The following is a 20,419-nucleotide window of genomic DNA, read 5'->3' as shown; positions in this document are numbered from 1 at the left end:
TTTCACTAGCAGTGAATTAATTAAGAGCAGAAACTTTTTTCATTTTAATTTGTATGCTCAGGATCAAGTGTGGTACTTGGGACATATGAGGAGCTCAGCATTTTTGGCTGAATGATTATGTGACCCTCAGGCGAGATGATATCAATGATCTCAAATAGAGTGACTCCTGTTGAGGAGTATATAGGTAGGACGATACCAAAAACATAAATAAGATTGATGGCTTACATCATGTCATCATCATCTTATACGTGCCTAAATATTCAAATAGACACATTAATATTTTAAATTATAAAATTAATTTTTTGGAGAGAGATTATCTCATGAAATATAGTTTGTCTCCAGCTGGCATATTGAAAAGCAATGCACATTTTTCTGTTAAGCTTCTGAATTAGGTCGAATGGTACCTGGGTCAACATTGAATCCTACTGTACTCTGGCAACAATGGTCCCAAGTCTTTCCAAGCTAGAAAGATCTTAATAGAAAAAAATTGTATTTATTCCCTCTGCTTCACTTGAGATGCCCATCTGCTCTAAAAAATTACCATTACAGAGGTGTTTGATCAAACTCTTTTTTTTTTTTACTCCATTTATGGTTACGTATTAAGAAAAAAAAAAACTAGCAACATTTCAAATGATGTAGTTCAAATCGTTGGTCCTACCTGCTCCGCCTCATTGGCCGTGCACTGCATCGCTTCATTATGCTGTTCTTCCAGCATCTCCAAGTTTAACTCCTCTAAGAATTCATTCCTTTCATCTTCCAACCAGCCTTCATCCAGCTGCAAAAGAATACATTAGTACATTATATTAGGTTAGTGGGAACTCATGCTAAAAGAGGGGAAACTTAAATGGCGATGCCTGACCAGTTCCTTTTATCATAATGATTCTCTTCAGAATACCAGCCTCTGATAAGTTCACCTCTCAGAAGGAAGAAAAGGTGATTTAAAGAAAAAAAAAAAGGACTCGTATGCCTTTTATCCTTTCCTGAAACAGAGTTACAGATTTTCTCTCATAACCAAGTAGATCTCAAAGCACAGAACATTACCATCTTTCAAAATATATGAAAAGCATATTGCATAATCCACAGCTGTCATGTTCACTACCTCCAACAGTGCCCATGTTAAAGCACTGCAATGGTACTAATAGGACCATGAGACAATTGGGCTTTTTTCCTTAATAAAAACCCCCAATGAGACTACATACAAAGTTTTCCCCACCCCCAGAACACACTGATGCTACCCTCATCCTGCTTTTTTATCTTTAGGCAGATGGCTTCCAAGTTAACAAGATGGCTGCTTGCCACAAATACAGACATTTATTTTATCTGGGGGGAAGAAAAGAAAAATTCTAAGTTATTCTTCCCCCCCCCCAAAAAAGGTGATGCTATGCCATGTCTATTTTGATTCATTTTTCAGGTAGGCTGAATTACAAAAAAAACATATATATAGATAGATAGATAAATAGATAGATATCAATCTATCTATATCTATATCTGAAACGTTGCATCTAAGGGGAGTGGAGCAGTGTGGAGCATGCAGGGTTTTGTTTGTGGGCTCAGGATGCAAGTATTCTGGTGGGAGTCTTACACAAATTAAACTGAATAAATCTTTTTGGCTTTTCAATACAAAGTGAAGTGGGAAACCTTGCTAATATGATGAGTGTTGACAGTCAATACAGATAATTTGCCTCAAAGTGGATTTCTGGAGCTGGATTACATAAATTAGCTGTCTATGCTGATTAAATTACCTGAATTATTGTCCATGCTCTGTTTTACTCTGTGTTAAAAGAAACAGTAGCTTTCTAATGAGCCAAAATTGACAATACAGTTGACCCTTGAACAACAGGTGTTTGAACTGCGTGGGTCCACTTACATGTGGATTTTTAAAAAAATAAATACAGTACGGTACTCTAAATCTATTTTCTCTTCCTTATGCTTTTCTCAATAACATTTTTTTTTCTCTAGCTTACTATATTGTAAGAATAGTATAGAATACATGTGACATATAAAATATGTGTTAATAGAGTGTTTATGGTATTAGTAAGGTTTCCAATCAACAGTAGGCTATTAGTAGTTAAATTTTTGGGGAGTCGGAAGTTACACACCAATTTTTGACTGGGTGGGGACTTTGGCTCTCCTAATCCCTGCCTGCATTGCTCAAGGGTCAGCCATAGTTTGAGGTGTTTTCACCACTCAACAATGGCAAAATAAGCTCTTAAAAGTAACTGAAACTGTAAAACTTGAAAACAAAATAAACTCGGAGAGGACATTAAGTTGCACCAGAAAAGGCATGGGCATATATGCATCATATTACTTAATATGAAGGTAGTTGTTATTTTCTTGATATTTATTAAAGGCTACCTAGAACATAAATTACTCAAATTTGACTGAGGTCAAAAGTGTAGACACATTTATTCATCCTCATTTATCTTAATGTAGCCTGAATAACTTGAGCAAGTTCTACGTCACTGACTTTGATATGCACATGAACTATGAAAATTAAGCTGGCTAAAAATTCAAATTCAATCTATAATTGTCTAAGTTTTACATTTTTTTAAAAAAAATTTTATTTATTTGACAGAGAGAGAGAGCAAGAATAAGCAGGGGGAGCTGCAGAGGGAGAGGGAGAAGCAGGCTCCCCCATGAGCAGGGAGCCCGATGTGGGGCTCTATCCCAGGACCCCGGGATTATGACCTGAGCTGAAGGCAGACACTCAACTGACTGAGCCACCCAGGGGTCCCAGTTTTATATTCTTTAATCCCTTGTAAGTGTCATGAAGCTGCAAACTCCAGACTCCAAAAGAAATTACATAGAGATAGACATGTTTACTTTTTATAAGCACACCAAGGAATTTTTCTTTAATCAGGTCAAAACAAAATATTTGCTTGCACAGATGTAGTGAATGATGGAACAGAGTCTTCTGAAATTTAAATGAAGGGGTGGGAAGGATAAGGGGAACAAACAGTAGAAATTAATGATTCCCTATAACTCTTTTCTTATTAGCTAATCCCACAGATCCCTGAGTTGCCATCTGTAGTCAGCGTACATCTACTTTGACAAGTCTTTTGGCTGGAGGTGTACACTGCAAGTGAGTAAGGAGAGCTTCTTGCTCACTTCCTTCCCCTGTTGTATCTCCCTTTCCACTTAAACATGCATTCACGGTAGTCTGAGTTTCAGACTCCGCCACAGGCCAACCATTCCCTGGAGCTGAGCTGCAGGAAAGGAGGACTCTATGAAACTGGGACGTGTTTGCACAGCAGTGGAACTTATGTGGCATTTCAGAGAAAGGAACAACCTGCATTGTCTCAGGAGGAGTGTTTACAAGTTCTTATGAGAGCCCTCTCTGCCCCAATATCCCAAGGGAAAGCAGAGAGAATAGCAGTATCTTTAATGGTCTGAGGAAGAAAATGGGCAGAAAATGAAAGAAAGTTGACAGGGGATGAAAGAAATGAGTTATTTAAAAATATTGCACTGATGTACAAGACTGCCCCCAGCAAATCTGTAGCTCATTCCCAAGAATGTAGAGAGTATTTGAAATATTAAAAAAAGAAAAAGGCTAGAAAAAGCACACAAGAAACGTCCACATATTCACTGAGTAAAATTCATTTGCAAAAAATGCAATAACAAGATACATTGAAATTGATAAAAAAAAATACAGGTGAAATAAAGGCAAGGTTTTCTTGGATCTTTTTTTTCTTGCCATTTTATAGCATGTACTGCTTAAATTAGATTTTTAAAATATGGTGTTAAGATTCATTTTCTTTCTTTCTTTTTCCAGAAATCTGCTTTTCCAAAGGCAATTAGCTCTTTTCCAGTGTCATGAGGCTTCTTTAGGATCAAGGAGCTGAAGCAGATCCTGATTTTGACAGGACGGAGAGTATCCTGCAGTCAGACAGCCATCTTTTCTCAACTGTGGAAAGGAAGTCTTGTTTGGAAATTCATCCTCCAACACTGATTCTACTAGGTCCGGAGTGTAGTCAGGTATTTGAAAATGCCACCAGTTCTACCAACCATATGTATTCTCTCAATGATTAACAGGATCTAGTCTTATGTCATTAATTTCGATTCTTTCCACAGTTCATTATAGCTGTTCTGTGGCATAGTTTAAGGAAACGCTTTAACTCTAAATTAATGAAGTTCTCTAGCAGGTTACATGGAAAGGGCAGGGAAACCACATTACAACATCGAAATATCTTTTCTATGACAGAGACGACCCCGGAGTTCTCTTCTGTTTACCATGAATTTCACTAACATGTGTTTAGCCCCTTTCTTGTGTTCTTTTTCAAGAAAATGGGATCAGTGAGACTAACTGGTTTGCAAAATTTCCAGCTCATTAGTGAACTTTCATACGTATTCTGTATTTTTAAATTCACTCCTCAACAGGCAGTCCAGCCAGGCGTGTAGTCTCCCTTCCCCACTCCTGAGACCTCAGGTGTGTAACTTTACTCTGCCTTGGGCTATAGCAGGCTTTATGGGAACCATTTAGAGTGGTCAAGGGCATAAAGGGAATATATGCGGAAAGGGTGATCTTTTATAACCACTATATTCAAGTCAGGATTTGGTCTGACACTGAAATACACTTACTCAATTTAATTTATAGATAGCATGCAGTTACTGAGTTTGAAAAATATCAGATCAATAACCTGGGAGTCAAATGGTGACATAAGCAAGTTCACTCAAACTACTGACAGATGGATAGAAGGTGACAACGTGCTGTCCTTTCTGCATTGTGGTGGGGTATGAAAAGAATATGAAAAGATGGACCAGTAGCACTTTTCTTCCACCATTACCTTTCCTTTACTTTCATGACATCTCCCCTCTGTTAAAGATATAAAAAACAAGTCCTCCAGAAGCTGTTCGCTTGCTTTTGGCCGGAGAGATGTTTTTGTCACACTGCACTTAGAAAAAATTCCTTTACTACACATGGAACTGCTCCATGCTACATAGGCCACTTCATTTGATAACGTTCTTCTAAAAAGATTTAAGTTGATAGCTGGATATGCTAATGTTTCTCTCGTTAGAGATTCTTTCAAGATACCTTAATATGCCAATTAAGTATTTTCAGATAGAAACCTAAAGCAAGGATCCAGACAGAACTAAGAATCATGTAAAGTCAACCAGTTTTCATTTATGCATTCATTCAAATAACTGGCAAGTGGAAGGAGAGAATAATGGTTCCATCCTGTGTGCTTTTTTCCTTCTTTTTTTCAAAAAGATAAGGTTGATAAGGTTGGTAAGTTAGGAAAGATGGCTCTTAATTATGTTTTGCATACTTGGCTTTACCAATAGCCATGGTACTGATTTGACATAGAATAGCAAATAATGGATGTCAAGTTCAGTCTCAAGATTTCTGATCTCTGCTCTGACCTGAATCTCGGGCCTTGCGACAAGCAGCACGATTCTCTTGCACTCATCACTAGACAGCAATGCCACTGCTTCTTCTCGATTCTGGACATCTTCCCCATTTATCTAGAAAACAAATGAAAGTGGCACATTAGTTTCCATTTCCACAATGCTGCACACAATAAATGGGAAATATCAGCTCATTTATGGTGAATGTATGGACAATGAAGCTCGCACAATGGGCTCATCTTCAGCCCCTCAGTGGTAAGTGCCTTCACTCAATTACGTGCTTACTGTAAGAGCCATATCGATCCCTGAAGGATGGCGGACATCAGAGGAAGCAGTTATGTTCATAAATGTCCAACCTGCACCCTGGTAACATACATCTAGCAACACAATTAACCAGCCCCTGACAGGTGACGTTCATCTTTCTCCGCTCAGAGTAATGGAAGTGTCACTCTGAGATAATAGTGCTGGGGGAAGCAGGACCGGCAATCCCACAACTGAAATCTGTCATCCTGCATGCCTGCTATGAGCCAATTAGAGAGCTACAGTATTATCTCTCACCAGGCAGTGCTCCCAGGCCACTGCTGATTGCATTTTCATTTAATCATCTCATATTTGTGTGGGTCTGACTCAGTTGCCCTGATCACTCTCGGGATATCTTTCAGTGCGTGAAATTCACTAATCAAAAGAAGGACAGTTCATCAGTAACATCCTTATCAATACTCCAGTTCTTTCTAAGATTTGTCCATTTCCTCAAACAACAAAACTAATGAAGTATTTTACAGCTCATCTCTTAAGTGTACGTAATTTAAAAAAAATTAACAGAGGAGAAATGGCTTTTTGCAAGAAACCAGCTTGAGCAAACTTTTGATTAAAAACACTGGTGGAATTCAAAATATATCTTTATTCCTTTTTCTAAATTCTATGGACAGAGCAAGTAAGTATTTTAAGCTACATTTTCATGTTCAAAGGTATTTAGCTCTGAGTTAACTGAACTTCTTTCTTTGGATATTTTATATTTATTTTATTTTATTGATTGTTCAAATCCATGGAGACAATGAGGTTTTTGATCATAGTACAGAATCAAAATATGCAGAAAGAAATTTCAATTAAAGACATCAAGTAATTATATTTAAAATGAGTATTAATTATTTTGGGGCGCCTGGTGGCTCAGTTGTTAAGCGTCTGCCTTCGGCTCAGGTCATGATCCCAGGGTCCTGGGATCAAGTCCTGCATCGGGCTCCCTGCTCCGCGGGAAGCCTGCTTCTCCCTCTCCCACTCCTGCTGCTTGTGTTTCCTCTCTCGTTGTCTCTCTGTCAAATAAATAAATAAATAAAATCTTTAAAAAAAATTTAAAAATAAAATAAGTATTAATTATTTCAATAAATTAAATAGAAAATGTGGCTGTACTGACCAATTTTTCAATAATTAACATCTTTCACTAAGGATTTCTGCTGAAAAGCATGAAGTGGACTGTTGAGATTTTCTTCCTGTGGATCTTTGGGATTCTGGCTGATACATGAGGGCAGATATAATTACTGAAACAAGCCCAGGAATCTCACCTCTGGACCACAATAAATGATCCTCATTCCTAGACTCTTATCACACATATGGAACACAAAGAAAGCAGACAATACATAATAATCAAAGGGGGGGGAATCATACAACCACATGTTGTATTTTCTTACTCTGATCAAATGAATATCACCTTCGTTTTTCAGTTATATATGTAGACAGGAAATTCAGCTTTTACAAGTTTCAAGCGCATTTCCTCTTTTAGCAACTCACAATAAAATTCATCAAATTAGAAAACAGAAGCTATGATTCCAAAACAGGAACTAATGACTGGAAAGGTTATTTTGTGGTTTTTCATAAATATACATCTGAAAAGCTATTTCTGTGCTGAATCCAAGGCTTCTTCTCAAATAAAGATAAATTGGCAGTGGTGGATTCCACTACACCCACCCCCCCATCCCCAGTGAAGTGTAGTTTGAAAATAATGACTTGAAAATGTTTACTTTCTGTGAGCTTTGGGGGCTTATGTCCATTTCACAGTAATTCTTAATAGTATATCTGCAGTGCATCTATTTGTCTATCCACTATGGACCTAATCGTCCATCCTCCCTCCACTATCAGGCATGCTGGATCCTAGAAAGAGTAAGTTGGATGCTCTCAGACGTGATTCACCTTTTCTGTGTGAAATCTAATGCTCCCTGCTTTTTTCACTCAGGTATATACATCCAAATTCTTCATCTAAATTTCACTTACCATTAACCTAAATACTCTTCATTCATGTTTATTTAATGTTACTATTATGTTTCCTATATTAAAGTGCAGGTAATAGTGCTTTCCTCAGAGTGTTCGTGTAATGGTTAAATGAGTTAATATATGTCTAGGGTTTAAACAAGTGCCTGGTATCCAGGAAGTGCTCTGGGTTGGCACATGGTACTGTTGATATTTTTGTTGTTGTTAGTATTATTATTCCTACTACTACTACTATCATTATTTATATTTATATTTTAATCCTCAGTAAAGACTTTTTTCTTCTAAATAAAGCAAATATAGTAAAATTCATGCACAACAATTAAATCCATAGTAGCAAACACGGTTCTACTTTAAAAGACTTCTCTCTCCTTTGTATTTTTAACTCTTAGAGAAGCATCAAGAAACAACATGGTGTGTTTGATTTGTAGTCCCATTAGATTTGGTATTTGTCTCTCTCCTCTGTGAACTCCACATGACTGAGCTACGGTCTCCAGTCCCAGCATTATGTCCTTGTCCTGGAAGGACAGATCCCACGTTGTAGAAACACATTTCCATTCAGAATCCTATGTGGAGGGAAATGAATTCACCACAGAGGTCTGGTGTTAAAATGTAATTTATTGTTTTTTTTTCAAAATAAAGGCCACTTTAGCCAACTGGCTGGTAGATCCTATTGAACTCAAGACATTAGTCTGATACCCAGAATGATATTGGGGCAAGAAATGCAGCCCTGGGTTCATTCTTCAGCAAAGAATGAAAAGCTTTGAGGAATGGAATCAGATAGAGCTTTCAACCTTCATTTGCTCTTGTTCCTGAAGGATGTCTCGTAGCTACAAGATTGCTTGTGGGAAAGCGGTTTGCTGTGCCTGAAAACACTAGGCAGACATAAAGGTGAAGGACCCAGAATCACACGGAGGAGATAAATGAGTGAGTGCATCTCCACAGTTTAATGGAAGACTTTAGTTTTAAGAAAAGAGAGGGAAAGAGAACCAGGAGAAAGGCAACATGCAACTTTTGTCATAAATGAGGGAAAACTGCACTAGAGAACATGTCTTGTCTCATTCTCTGTGCATGGCCATATGTAAATATTGATTTCAAAGCAGATATTGCCTTGACTTAGAAGAGATTTGTGGCATTACAAAGATAAATCAGCCAAAATCTCACTTTAGGCCCAATCTCTTGTATGTGCATATGAGTGTGTATGTACGTGTGTGTGCACACATATGCGTGCTGAACCCTAAAAGCCTAGAAATGGTTTAACATAGCTTTTTTTGCATGAATGTGCCAATTTTTAGGTTTCCTATATTGATGTACCAGAGGTGGGTGGGCAACTAAAATTCTTGGCATCTGACCACCTATGGAATTTATTTGAAAACCCAGGAACCTAAGGCAAAAGAGGCATGATGTATTTTAGGTGTGCTTATATTTTAGTGTGGAAGGAAGGTAAATAATATACAGAGATACAGAGGTGGACAGAACAGAAATGGGAGGAAAACAGTTATCCAAAGGGAAGAAAAGAAAAGTGTAGGAACAAATGCTGGGGACAAGTTTATGCATAGGGCAGAGAAAAAGAAAGAGAGTTCAGTAGGAGTCTTATTGTCCCACTGCTTGAGTTTTTGCAGGGTTTTGTCAGGGAGGCAGTAATCCTTAGGAACATGACTGACTTTTTTGGCCAACATGAGATTAGGCTGCTGACATGGAATACTGTACGCTTACTCTCCCAAGGAGGAAGTGAGAATACAGCCCTCTCTGATCATGGATATATGTGGTCTTTAATTTTTCCTCGGTGGAGCTCAGAAAAGCCTGCCTTCACTCAGCATTGCAATTTTGTGAGAGGACTTCCCCATATGAATTCTTGAGGCCATGGCACAGTATACAGAACTGTCAAGCACTTGCAGAGAAAAAAACACACGAGAGTTAGAACGTGTTCTCATGAAATTGGGTCGTGGTTTTTCTTCTGTACAATCTCTACCTTGGGCCAATCTAGTGTGAGTACCCGTGTGTGGGTGGTGTCCCTGGGTGAGGTCATCTAACAGACCCGCGATGTACTACCTTTAGAAAATTTTAGCTACACGATTAGGACAGGACCATAGAAGTACTCTCCTTAGGTCATCATGAACAGGAAATTAAAACCACAATGGCTCTAAAGAGATTCATTTAAATAAAAGCCAGCCAGGAAACTCCAAGGATAAGAAGTAAATCCTCTCTTTCTCCACTTCTCATCTCCCTGAGACAGGAGTCATTAATTGTTCATTACAGGGTATCCCATAATCTCCTCATCAGCCATATGGGAGCTATTTGTCTATGGGTACAATTTTGTCACAGTTTTATTTAATATAATTTCACCATCACCCTTAAGACTCTTTGTTTCCTATGTGTGCAAACAGACTTGAATTCTAGGCTTTTTAATGTGACATGTATTTGTTCATTAAGTGTGACATATTTGTCACTGAATATAAAGTAATCAGGCAGACAGCAGCATTTTGTCAATCCCGCTGTTGTTTCTTCCATGAACCAACTCCATTAAGGAATGCCTTATTATCCAGCAAATATTTTATCTGAAAACTTTATCTGCCTCTAATATAGCCAAGAATAAGGAAGTAGCAAAACAGATAGTATGTATATATGAAAATACATATATTTTATTTCTATCTACCTCTACTCATAGAACTAATAGATGTAATTTTAATGACTGTATTTGTAGATTTAGCTTATGGGAAAGTGGTTAGCTGGAAATTAAGGAGGGAGCCAGTGAGGTTGCAGTAGAAGGTGTCAAATGTGGAGAGTAGATGGTGAGAGAAAGAAGTGACAGCTGGAAACAACAAGAGAAAAATGACAAAAAATACACGCAACACATCAGAAAATGTGGCCAACGAGGGTGATTTCAAATTGGGGCACAAAACCTTCCAGACCTTTTAACCATTTAGTATTTTATTGTATTATAGCATCGTGTAATGATTGCTGGGCACAACATGACCTTGAGCATCATAAGAAGGTTACATTCTTTTCCATTGAGTATATTCAACTGTAGAGGTTAACAAGGTGAACAATACATTTATAATTGTTTCCAAATCAAAATAGTGATAATAATAATAATAATAATAATAGTAACAAAATATGTTTGAAGCTTTCATTATCTGGATGATACACAAAGATGGTATCCTTACTTTTTAATGAGGCTAGATCAATAAAGCTTTACTGCAGATTTTATTCATTTATCCTATCGCTCTCTCCACTGAATACCTCTGTTTCATTCATTCATTTATTCATGTATGATTGAGAAAGACACTGAAAATATGGTAGCAAACAAGACTATGCCTTGGTTTCCTGATCCACTCTCCCTTCCCCTGATAGAGCCAATGACACAGGCCATTCTGTTTAACTACAGGTCACCACTTAAGGAACTATAGAAATAGAAGTCATATATTCCTGAAGTTAGTAGGGCCATGAATGACCACTAATTCAGACTTTTTTATTGTTTCCTAATTGGAGTCTTAGGAGAAGGTCCTTGATGAAAAAGGAGTTCCGCAGCATCTAGCTAGAGAAGAGAAAGGGTATGAAGAAGAGGTGTGAATCAGTGAGTGGGGCCCTGAAGAAAGGCAAGAAGAGCAGAAGGCTGGGCAGGATAACATTGTGGTATGGGTCCCAGGCTGTGCTGGTGCACCGTGATCATGACAATGCCCCACTGCCTCGTCATCATCTGTGTGTGCACCTATCTTTCTAATTGCATGGGGAGTGCCCCAAATGCGGGGTGGCATCTTGTCTATTTTTGAAGCCCTGGTTCTAGGCAGAGTGTCGAATCCATTCCTGTTGGATGCAAAGCAACATTCACCAGGCATTCGCATCTAGGAAGGAGAAGTGGGAACTGTGGGTCTGTCACAAAGTCTAAAAGTTATGCAGAATGTTCGAACAGTTGATAACTTCCTCGATTTGTCTTCTGAGTCATCTTCCCGGCTTTGTAGTTGTGCGATCTGCAGTCAACTCAACCCTGAAGGGCCTCGGCTCTTATTTTGGGTTAATCTGGACACACAAGCTGGGGAGCTGTGTGTCTTTCTGCAGCACTCTCTATGGGAAAAGACTCAGAGGAGATAGAAAGGGTCGAGGCAGGTAGAGGAGAGAAACTTTGGCATTCAAGGTTAGTCCTAACTTGGCCTGGAATTCTTTCCAGCTCCACATCCCCAGGATGCTCTGCTTACCATCTTGCCCATTAAACTGAAACGTAGTCAGTCTCTACATTTTCACATTTCCACGCGGACAAGAAAGCATTTTCCCCCCACCTGTCTCCAGCCACTCAACTGAAAATAAATCGAATTTCTTCAGACTTCTAGACTTTCAGGTTGTCACGGAACATAGGAATCCACATTTACCTAGTTTATTCTGGAACGGGCAGCAGTAACATGCTGCTGCTGCCGCCAGTACCACTAGAAGTTAATGTTTGTTACTTACCATGCACGGGGCTAAGCATATCACACGTATAATCACATTTAAGCTCTGCAACAGTATGTCTTAGTATTGCCCTTTTTTAAGATGAGGAAACAGACTCAGGATGAGAGGCAAAGTAAGGTGGCCGAGTAGGTGGTGGAGCTGAAAGGGGAAGCCGAGTTACCCAAGTCCAGAGATTATGCCTTAATCACTAATCATTAGCCAATAATTCTTAATGAATAATACCACCCTTGCTTAAAAAATTTTTTAAACAATAGCTTTTTGTTTTGTGGATGTTATCATCTAGGAAAGACAAATTCTCTCCTCTGACACTTCATAAAAAACTAAATAAAGTTGAAACTATTGAACAAATGGTGAGAAACTAAAGGAAATGACCATGCCACATACTTGCAAAATCCGATCCCCTTCTCGAATTCGGCCATCTTTGGCAGCAATGCTGTTCGGATCTACCTGTAATGGAGAAAACATACATCTTTAACTGGATATGCAGTATTCCCCCAGGAACTTAAAAATAGGGTTTAAAAGATATTTTTAGTAACCTGGTTCAAAATTCTCTACTGATTTATAGAATGCGTGCCAAGGTTTTCTGTCAAAAATCACTGATTCAAAAAATACAAGTGGACTATTTTAGAATTAATAATAATAAAATTAAAGAGAACTAGAGCAGAACTTAACTATTTTTCTCTCTCCTTCCCTTTCTTTCTTTTTCTTTTCTTTCTTTCTCTCTATTCTCTCTCTCTTTCTTTTTTCTTCTTCTTCCTTTTTTTTTTTTTTAACTTCCATTCACTCATTTCTCTTTCCAAACTGTCAGACATGGTCCTCAGCTGACATGATTTTCAGCAGATGTTAATTCTAGGATTCTCTGAACCCAGGAAATTTGCTTTCTACTAGGGTGATCTTTAAATCCTGGTTTAGCTGTTTTAGAAAAGCTGAGAGCTATACTGTAAGTCCATACTTATTAAAGAGATTTCTGTCTCATGAACACATTAATTTAGAAAGGGATTTATAATCGATGTTGCTTGAAAAATGAAAAAAAAATCCTATCCATGTAGATTATTACTAGGCTCTACATTATAGGGTGAAGTGTATTAACTACAAAATATTTTAGAATAAATAGATATTTAAGCCTTTATTAGGAGTTTACCAACATTTTAATGGGCCAAACTTGAGTGATGACTTACAGTTCACTGGGGGTAAATCTGTCTATCATATTTTGAATGATGGCTCAAAGCCATTTATTTGAGCTTACTCCATCAAAGCTTTAATTTAAGCAAAGTATTTCTAGTGTAGCATGAGGTTGATCCATCCTATCCAGATGTTAGGTATTACTTTCTTATTAGGTGGTGCCACCTAATAAGTGAATTTTAAGTGATCAATCAAGAACAAAAGACACTTTAATTACATGTAAGAAGTATAAGGAAAATATTCCTTCCAAGTACATATGTTCAGTTCCTGTGGCTTCTTTATTGTCCCTGGAAAGTTAAAACTGCTCCAAAGCTGGCATATTTAAATGGTAAATAGAGACTTACTAGAAGGAAGGGAGGTATGATTAATCAACTGTATCCTACTGAGAAGCCGTTCACAATCTAAAAGTTTGCCTACAGAACCGTAATCAAACTAATGCCAAACTTTGACATTTGTACCTCTGTGCCTATTACAAAAGACAATTCTGCGACTATTTCCTCACCATAATTGGAGGGATTACCATAGCTGTCCATTCAAAAGAGGTGTATAAGTCAAACATTCTCTGGAGATTTTTCCATTGCAAGATCCAATCAGTAAATTCTTCGGTAAAGTGATAAAGAATAACGTTTACATTTATAGAGCTGGGTAATTTTCTTTTCTTTTTTTTTTAATGTAGATTTTTTTAATGTTATGTTAATCACCATAGAGCGCTGGGTAATTTTCTAAGTGCATTAATTACATTATTTTTTCCATATTCTAAACACCTCTATAAAAGCAATGAGATAAACATTGTTGTACCAAGTTTCTAGTCAAGGAAGCTGAAGCTCAGTGAGTCAGGTAATGTTGTTAAGATCACGGCCAAGAAGACCAGCATGAGACATTAATTAGTATCTAGTTTGTCTAACTTCTTTTCACACATATACATATACATGGTTTCACACACACATATATGTGTGTGTGTGTAGATACATATATAGGAGGAGTTAGGCAATACACACACATCTATGTACGTATGTGTTTGCGGATATATATACACATATATATAATTTTCAGTCATATGTACATATAATTAAAATAAATTATACCTTACTACTTCTCACAAAATGATTCTTTGGCCAGTCTTAAAAAATCACCTATAATAATAAATTTTGCTTCACATTTTTTTCAAAGTAATTAACACTAAGAAGAGTGTTTCACATTTAGGTACCTAACTTTCTGAGAGTGATTACAGGGGTTGAATGAAACAAACTCATAGATACATTCCTTGGATATTCAAATGTATCAATCCTGCCAGCAGAGTAAAATGTGTAATATTTGTGATATTAGATGTAAAACAATTAGTCGATGCTCTTGTTAACAGCACTAATAAAAGGAATGGAAGGATGAATGTTTGCCCATCAGAAACTTTGTTTGACTTTCTGCATACTTAGGGGAATTTATTCAAATTTAGGCAACGTTCCCATTTTTGCAGTTTTCCTTACTGGGATTCTCTGGTGAAAGCATCCCCATTAAACAAGCTGATAATAATTACATTACTTGGGCAACATAATTTACTTTCTTAACTGAAAGTGACAAGGACTGGAACATGGCCAATTCTTCACATTCAGGCCTCCCAAGGATTTTCTCGACGTGAGTCATTTGACTCCATTCTTCGCAGTCTCCCTCCCCCTACCTCTCCTCCTCAGCATTTCTTACCTCGCTGACATAAATGCCTGTGTCTTCTTCATCATCCGTTCTGTAACAGACTGTCAGGCCCAGCTTCTCTTGACTACTAACACGACACAGCTCGACCTCCTGAGAGAAAAACACACACAGAACGACATTTATCTCAGAAAGAAATCCCACAGCAGAATGGAGAACTCACTGATATTCTCTGGGTCGCCCTGGGAGGTTTTCATAATTACTGCCCAACATTTGAAATTAACTTACATTACCAAAATCACCCGAATGTACCTTCAATGTGTATTTCTGTATACTCAAGCCAGTGTTTCAAATTTTCATTGTACAGGTGGAAAAGTGCAATTCTTTTGTATCAAATCATAAACTTAAAGCTTAAAAATTATACAATAAAGTATAAAATATGCATCAATCAGTAAGATATTTGAGACTGTCAAAGTAAGTAGAAAAATGTTCATAAAAATACTGGGAGTTACTGTGATTTTATTTGTATTTTAATAAAACAAAACAAAGTTCAAATTAAAAAAGACTACACTGGGCCCTGTATCAATCCTTCTTTTGAGTTCTATACAATATGATAATCAGCAAGTGTTTTGTATAGCTCAGGCCAAGGCTTTCTATTATTTTGTAGAATCTCTCACCCTTGGAATGAAATGGTTCATCCAGGCTGAAGGGAGAGACATCAACAGGCAATGATTCAAAATGAGGCAGTAAATGAACATGGAAACACATTTACTGAAACACATGGCTAAGGGGCTTGAAATGTCAGTCCTTAGGTAATGTATATTGAATCTATTTCCTGATTTATGTTCAGTAAAATAATAATAAATTTCAGTGTATTTCATTTTTATATAATGAAACAGACTTGTACTACTCTCAGAAACAGATGACTTCAGGATAAATTGCATAATTCCAAGCACTAAAAGACAAATTGGTGTTCTCATCATGGAGAACTTGTTCCTATTGGATGAAGAATATAAGGTCCTTTGGTAAATATCAGATAAGATAAAACAAAGTAAATTTAAATGGGAAGAGAAGTCTGGATTAAGTTTCTGGAACTCGGACTCTGTGGGAGTTACAAATTTGTCTGCCTTGCTTAAAGCTTTCTCCAGGTCCTAGAACAGGGATAGGCATAGTGTGGGCACTCAGTAAATCCAGGCTAACGGGTGGCTGCTTCTATTTCAGATCTTTCCTGATGTTCGTAACTTTCTGTAAAAACAGTAATTAAGCAGTCTTCCTTCTTTAATGGGAGATAAGTTTTGTGTGTGTGTGTGTGTGTGTATGCATGTGTGTATGTGAATGAAAAGAAGATTTTGAAGTTTGATTATAATAAGCATACATTTAATGGTGTATTATTAGAAATAGTTACCAGGATTAAATAAAGAAAAACTCGCTTAACTTCAAACAAGAGGATATTCTCCAGTACACTCTGTTGAATTTGAAGAAGGATCCTCCCTTTCAATTTTGTATCTCAGGGCAGGCCTTGTCATTGGAAAATAACCATTTATTTTAACGACATGCTATAAACCATAGGTAAATCCTTAGCAAGGGTTGACTATCATAAGCTCTAGCGACCAATAATTTCAAGGCTGATAGCAAATTAAACAAAATTTAGACCCTCTGTCCTGAGATACGTACTGTAAATTGGTGAACTCCATGAAACTATGAAGAACGACTTTGTAACTGGTTGGCAAAGATACTCTAAATTCCACTACAGTGGATAAAAAGGGCATGGTGTATGCTAAACGGTAAAGAAAAAAAGGTGGAAAGTCCTCTCACCTTGAGGAAGAATAGGAAACAGTGGTGTGATTTGGCACCGGAAGTAAAAAGTACATACCCAGCAAGGGTATTTTCAAAACTGGCAATCATTAATGCCTCCAGAGGGAAAAAAAATACTTGACTGAAGCTGTAACATTAGGAAGAAATTACAGCAACAAAAGAGCTTCAATTACAGCAATGCAGTATACGGTTAAGGAGTAGAGAAGCTTATGATTCCTAAGAGGCCTACAAGGAAACCTAAACACTCCACAAGGAACTGAGATTGGGACCTTTAAATTAAAGCAAATGAGGAGCTGTAGTCAAAGCTGTGCACTGACTTTCAGTGTCCTTCTGATAGCAGGGGAGAAAGTCCCTGTGCTGTGGGAAGACATTTCCAGAGGGAGCCTTGTTTTGTAAGTGTTTTCTCGACATTCTCAAGGCTGCAGCATGGTTTTGGTGCTTGTTTAGGAGATGCACACTGAAAATATTCTGCAATAAAATGGAACCAACCTATGAAGATACAGAGGGCATAAGACTTCAATACCACAAATCAAAGCATCAACTTGAGAATCACAACGGAAAGAAGACTAAGATCCTGAGGTCAACATAATTTTTCAATATTGTCATCCTATCGGACCTAAGCAAAGCTGCAGAATAGGTCTCGAAGTTACATCTTTGTTTTTTAATACCCCACGTTTAAGACACTCAACACCCTCCTATTTCCTTCTAACTGTCTGGAGTTGCTAGAGGTCTGCCTGTGTAGGCAGCCAGTGGAATTTCAGGTTTGCCATCTTATCTACCTATCCCCTAGCAAAGTGGGCAATTAATGTTACCTTCTACTTTCTCACAAGTAGCTCTTAGTATATAAAGAAAAGTGATAGATATTTCTTAAAGAGATCATCACTAATAATTATTTTTAATTACGTTTATAATTCTACTTCCAGTATAGTTAACATACAGTATTCTATTAGTTTCGGGGGTATAATACAGTGATTCAATACTTCTATACAGTACTCACTGCTCATGCTGGTAAGTGTCCTCTTAATCCCCATTGCCTATTACACCCATCCCTCCCCCCAACCTCCCTTTGGGTAACCATCTGTTCATTCTCTATAGTTAAGAGTATGTTTCTTGGATTAGTAATTATTTTAAATGTTGCCCACTTAGGGTTTGGTTTGTATTAATGAAGACTGAAAACACAAAGCCTTAATTCAAAGGACTAAACTTCAGGTGGTAGGATTCCAGTCGCTGAGGGAGGGAGACTCAAGTGAGATTTCCTGGATCCCACAAACCATCCAACACCAGTCCCAAGTGTGGACTTGCCATTCTTTCTTTGGTTGAGAATGTTTCAGACACTGCATATTTCACACTAGTACACAGAAGCATACATTTTAGAATCAAAGTTCCTTTAATTCTATGATAAAATAACTTCCAAGCATATACCTGTAGAGCATCTTGTTTGTATGAGGCAAAGGTGGCTTTGTAAAGCCTGATTATCTGAAAGAAAGTCTCTAGTACAGGTTTAATTTCGTATTCCTTTCACAAAGCACACAAGCCTCTGACTTCTGAAGAAACAACCTCCTGGTAATAGAGAATGTTTTCCCTAACAACTTTCATACCTTTCCCTCTGTCCCTAGGAAGCTGTTTGATGAAAAACATAAAAGTGAAATGCTACCTCTGTACATTTTCCCCATAGACAATTCTCAGGTGTATACGAATCAAAGCCAGGCATGCACGATGGCACTGCTTAGCCATCCTTAAGACATGTGTGACTGGAGTGGAAGAATCGCTTCATATACCTGGTAAAACTACATTCCTTTGGCTTAAATGTGCTTTAAGATGCTATGTTCTGGAAACATGTATAAAGTCCCTTTAAAAATAAAATCATAGTGCCTAATCCTGTGAGAAACTGACTGCATGGAGATTGAGGGTGGAGGAGAAGGTTAGTTAGTAAACCTTGCTGTGAAACATCCTTCCAGTCAGAGAAAGAATGGGATCTATACATAAATCAGTTGCCCTACAGTACTGTGAAATTTTTATATATTTTATGATTGGGTCTAAGGAGGAACAGGGAACTTAAAAAGAAAAGAAAAAACTTTTGCTTTCTAGATAGGACTCTGTTGCTGGAGGAAGAACTGAGGCTTGAAAGTGTCTACAATGGCTTTTTAAAAGGCAAATTGTTTGCAAACTCTAGAGAGCTCGGAGGCCCGTGCCATGAAAAGAAAATTCAGAGGCAGTCAGTACCACTGAAACAACCCAGGGCCAGACAGGATGGTCACTGATGTCAACAGTCAACTGACAATTATGGGAGACTGGGGGGGGGGTCTCTTGTGTTGATATCATCCTTTTCTTTTATTTGTGTTCCTGGTTTATATTTATCAGACAACAAATGTACTACTATACAAGATTAGTATTAATCATGTATCATTGTCTTACATTTTGTAATGTTGATTAGTAACTAGTGGAATGCCATGCTGACTTGTTCTAACAAAACATTTATTTAAAAAAAAAAGAATTAGTGGGAAGTATAAAAACTTTAACTCCCACAGCTAAGGGAAGCTAGAGAATTTACTATGAAAATATTGCTTCAATATCATCATCTCCTCAATAGTGAAAACCAGGTATAATACTTACTAAGAAATAAATAACAAAATCCTGGAATACCCACATCACTAGGACAACATCAGGCTCACACACTCCATTTCCAAACACCCATAAGAAGCTGCTGCACCTTTTAACTAAATCATGTTTCTGTAGAGACAGAGGGTAAAAGCGAGAGCAGATGGTCATATCTTTCCACTAACATCCTTAACCTCAGGTCCTTACTTAGCTACGTTTTCTTTCTCAATGATATTGTTGTGAAATGCAGGCAGCTTTTATTTATTTATTTTTATTTATTTTAAATTTTATTATGTTATGTTAATCACCATACATTACATCATTAGTTTTTGATGTAGTGTTCCATGATTCATTGTTTGTGTATAACACCCAGTGCTCCATTCAATATGTGCCCTCTTAAATACCCATCACCAGGCTAACCCATCCCCCCACCCCCCCCCAGAACCCTAGTTTGTTTCTCAGAGTCCATAGTCTCTCATGGTTCATCTCCCCCTCTGATTTCCCTCCCTTCATTTTACCCCTCCTGCTATCGTCTTTTTTTTTTTTTTAACGTAGAATGTATTATTTGTTTCAGAGGTACAGGTCTGTGATTCAACAGTCTTACACAATTCACAGTGCTCACCATAGCACATACCCTACCCAATGTCTATCACCCAGGCACCCCCTCCCTCCCACCCCCCAACCACTCCAGCAACCCTCAGTTTGTTTCCTGACATTAAGAAATCCTCATATCAGTGAGATCATATGATACATATCTTTCTCTGACTGACTTATTTTGCTCAGCATAATACCCTCTAGTTCCATCCACGTTGTTGCAAATGGCAAGATTCCATTCCTTTTGATGGCTGCATAATATTCCATTGTGTATATATACCACATCATCTTTATCCATTCATCTGTCGATGGACATCTTGGCTCTTTCCATAGTTTGGCTATTGTGGACACTGCTGCTATAAACATCGGGGTGCACGTACCCCTTCGGATCACTACATTTGTATCTTTGGGGTAAATACCCAGTAGTACAATTGCTGGGTCGTATGGTAGCTCTATTTTCAACTTTTTGAGGAACCTCCATACTGTTTTCCAGAGTGGCTGCACCAGCTTGCATTCCCACCAACAGTGTAGGAGGGTT

The 20,419-nt window shown here is 37.7% G+C and overlaps 1 protein-coding gene across 2 annotated transcripts in view; it reads right to left on the bottom strand.

Moving 5' to 3' along the window:
• Window positions 1–20,419, bottom strand: part of PDZRN4 (PDZ domain containing ring finger 4) — a 345,692-nt gene that overhangs the window by 5,463 nt on the left and 319,810 nt on the right. For both annotated transcript variants that reach the window (XM_081821493.1, XM_081821494.1), the window contains exons 6-9: window positions 14,929–15,027; window positions 12,436–12,498; window positions 5,362–5,463; window positions 659–775 (exon numbers count right to left, since the gene is read on the bottom strand). In XM_081821493.1, the coding sequence (XP_081677619.1) occupies window positions 659–775; window positions 5,362–5,463; window positions 12,436–12,498; window positions 14,929–15,027 (381 nt within the window). The remainder of the gene's footprint in view (window positions 1–658; window positions 776–5,361; window positions 5,464–12,435; window positions 12,499–14,928; window positions 15,028–20,419) is intronic.

Source organism: Leptonychotes weddellii, chromosome 5, assembly GCF_054177405.1.
Source record: "Leptonychotes weddellii isolate Sample4059 chromosome 5, ASM5417740v2, whole genome shotgun sequence".
Lineage (NCBI taxonomy): Eukaryota > Metazoa > Chordata > Mammalia > Carnivora > Phocidae > Leptonychotes > Leptonychotes weddellii.
The sequence above is the reverse complement of the archived record's forward strand: the minus strand, read 5'-3'. Positions and strand labels throughout refer to the sequence as shown.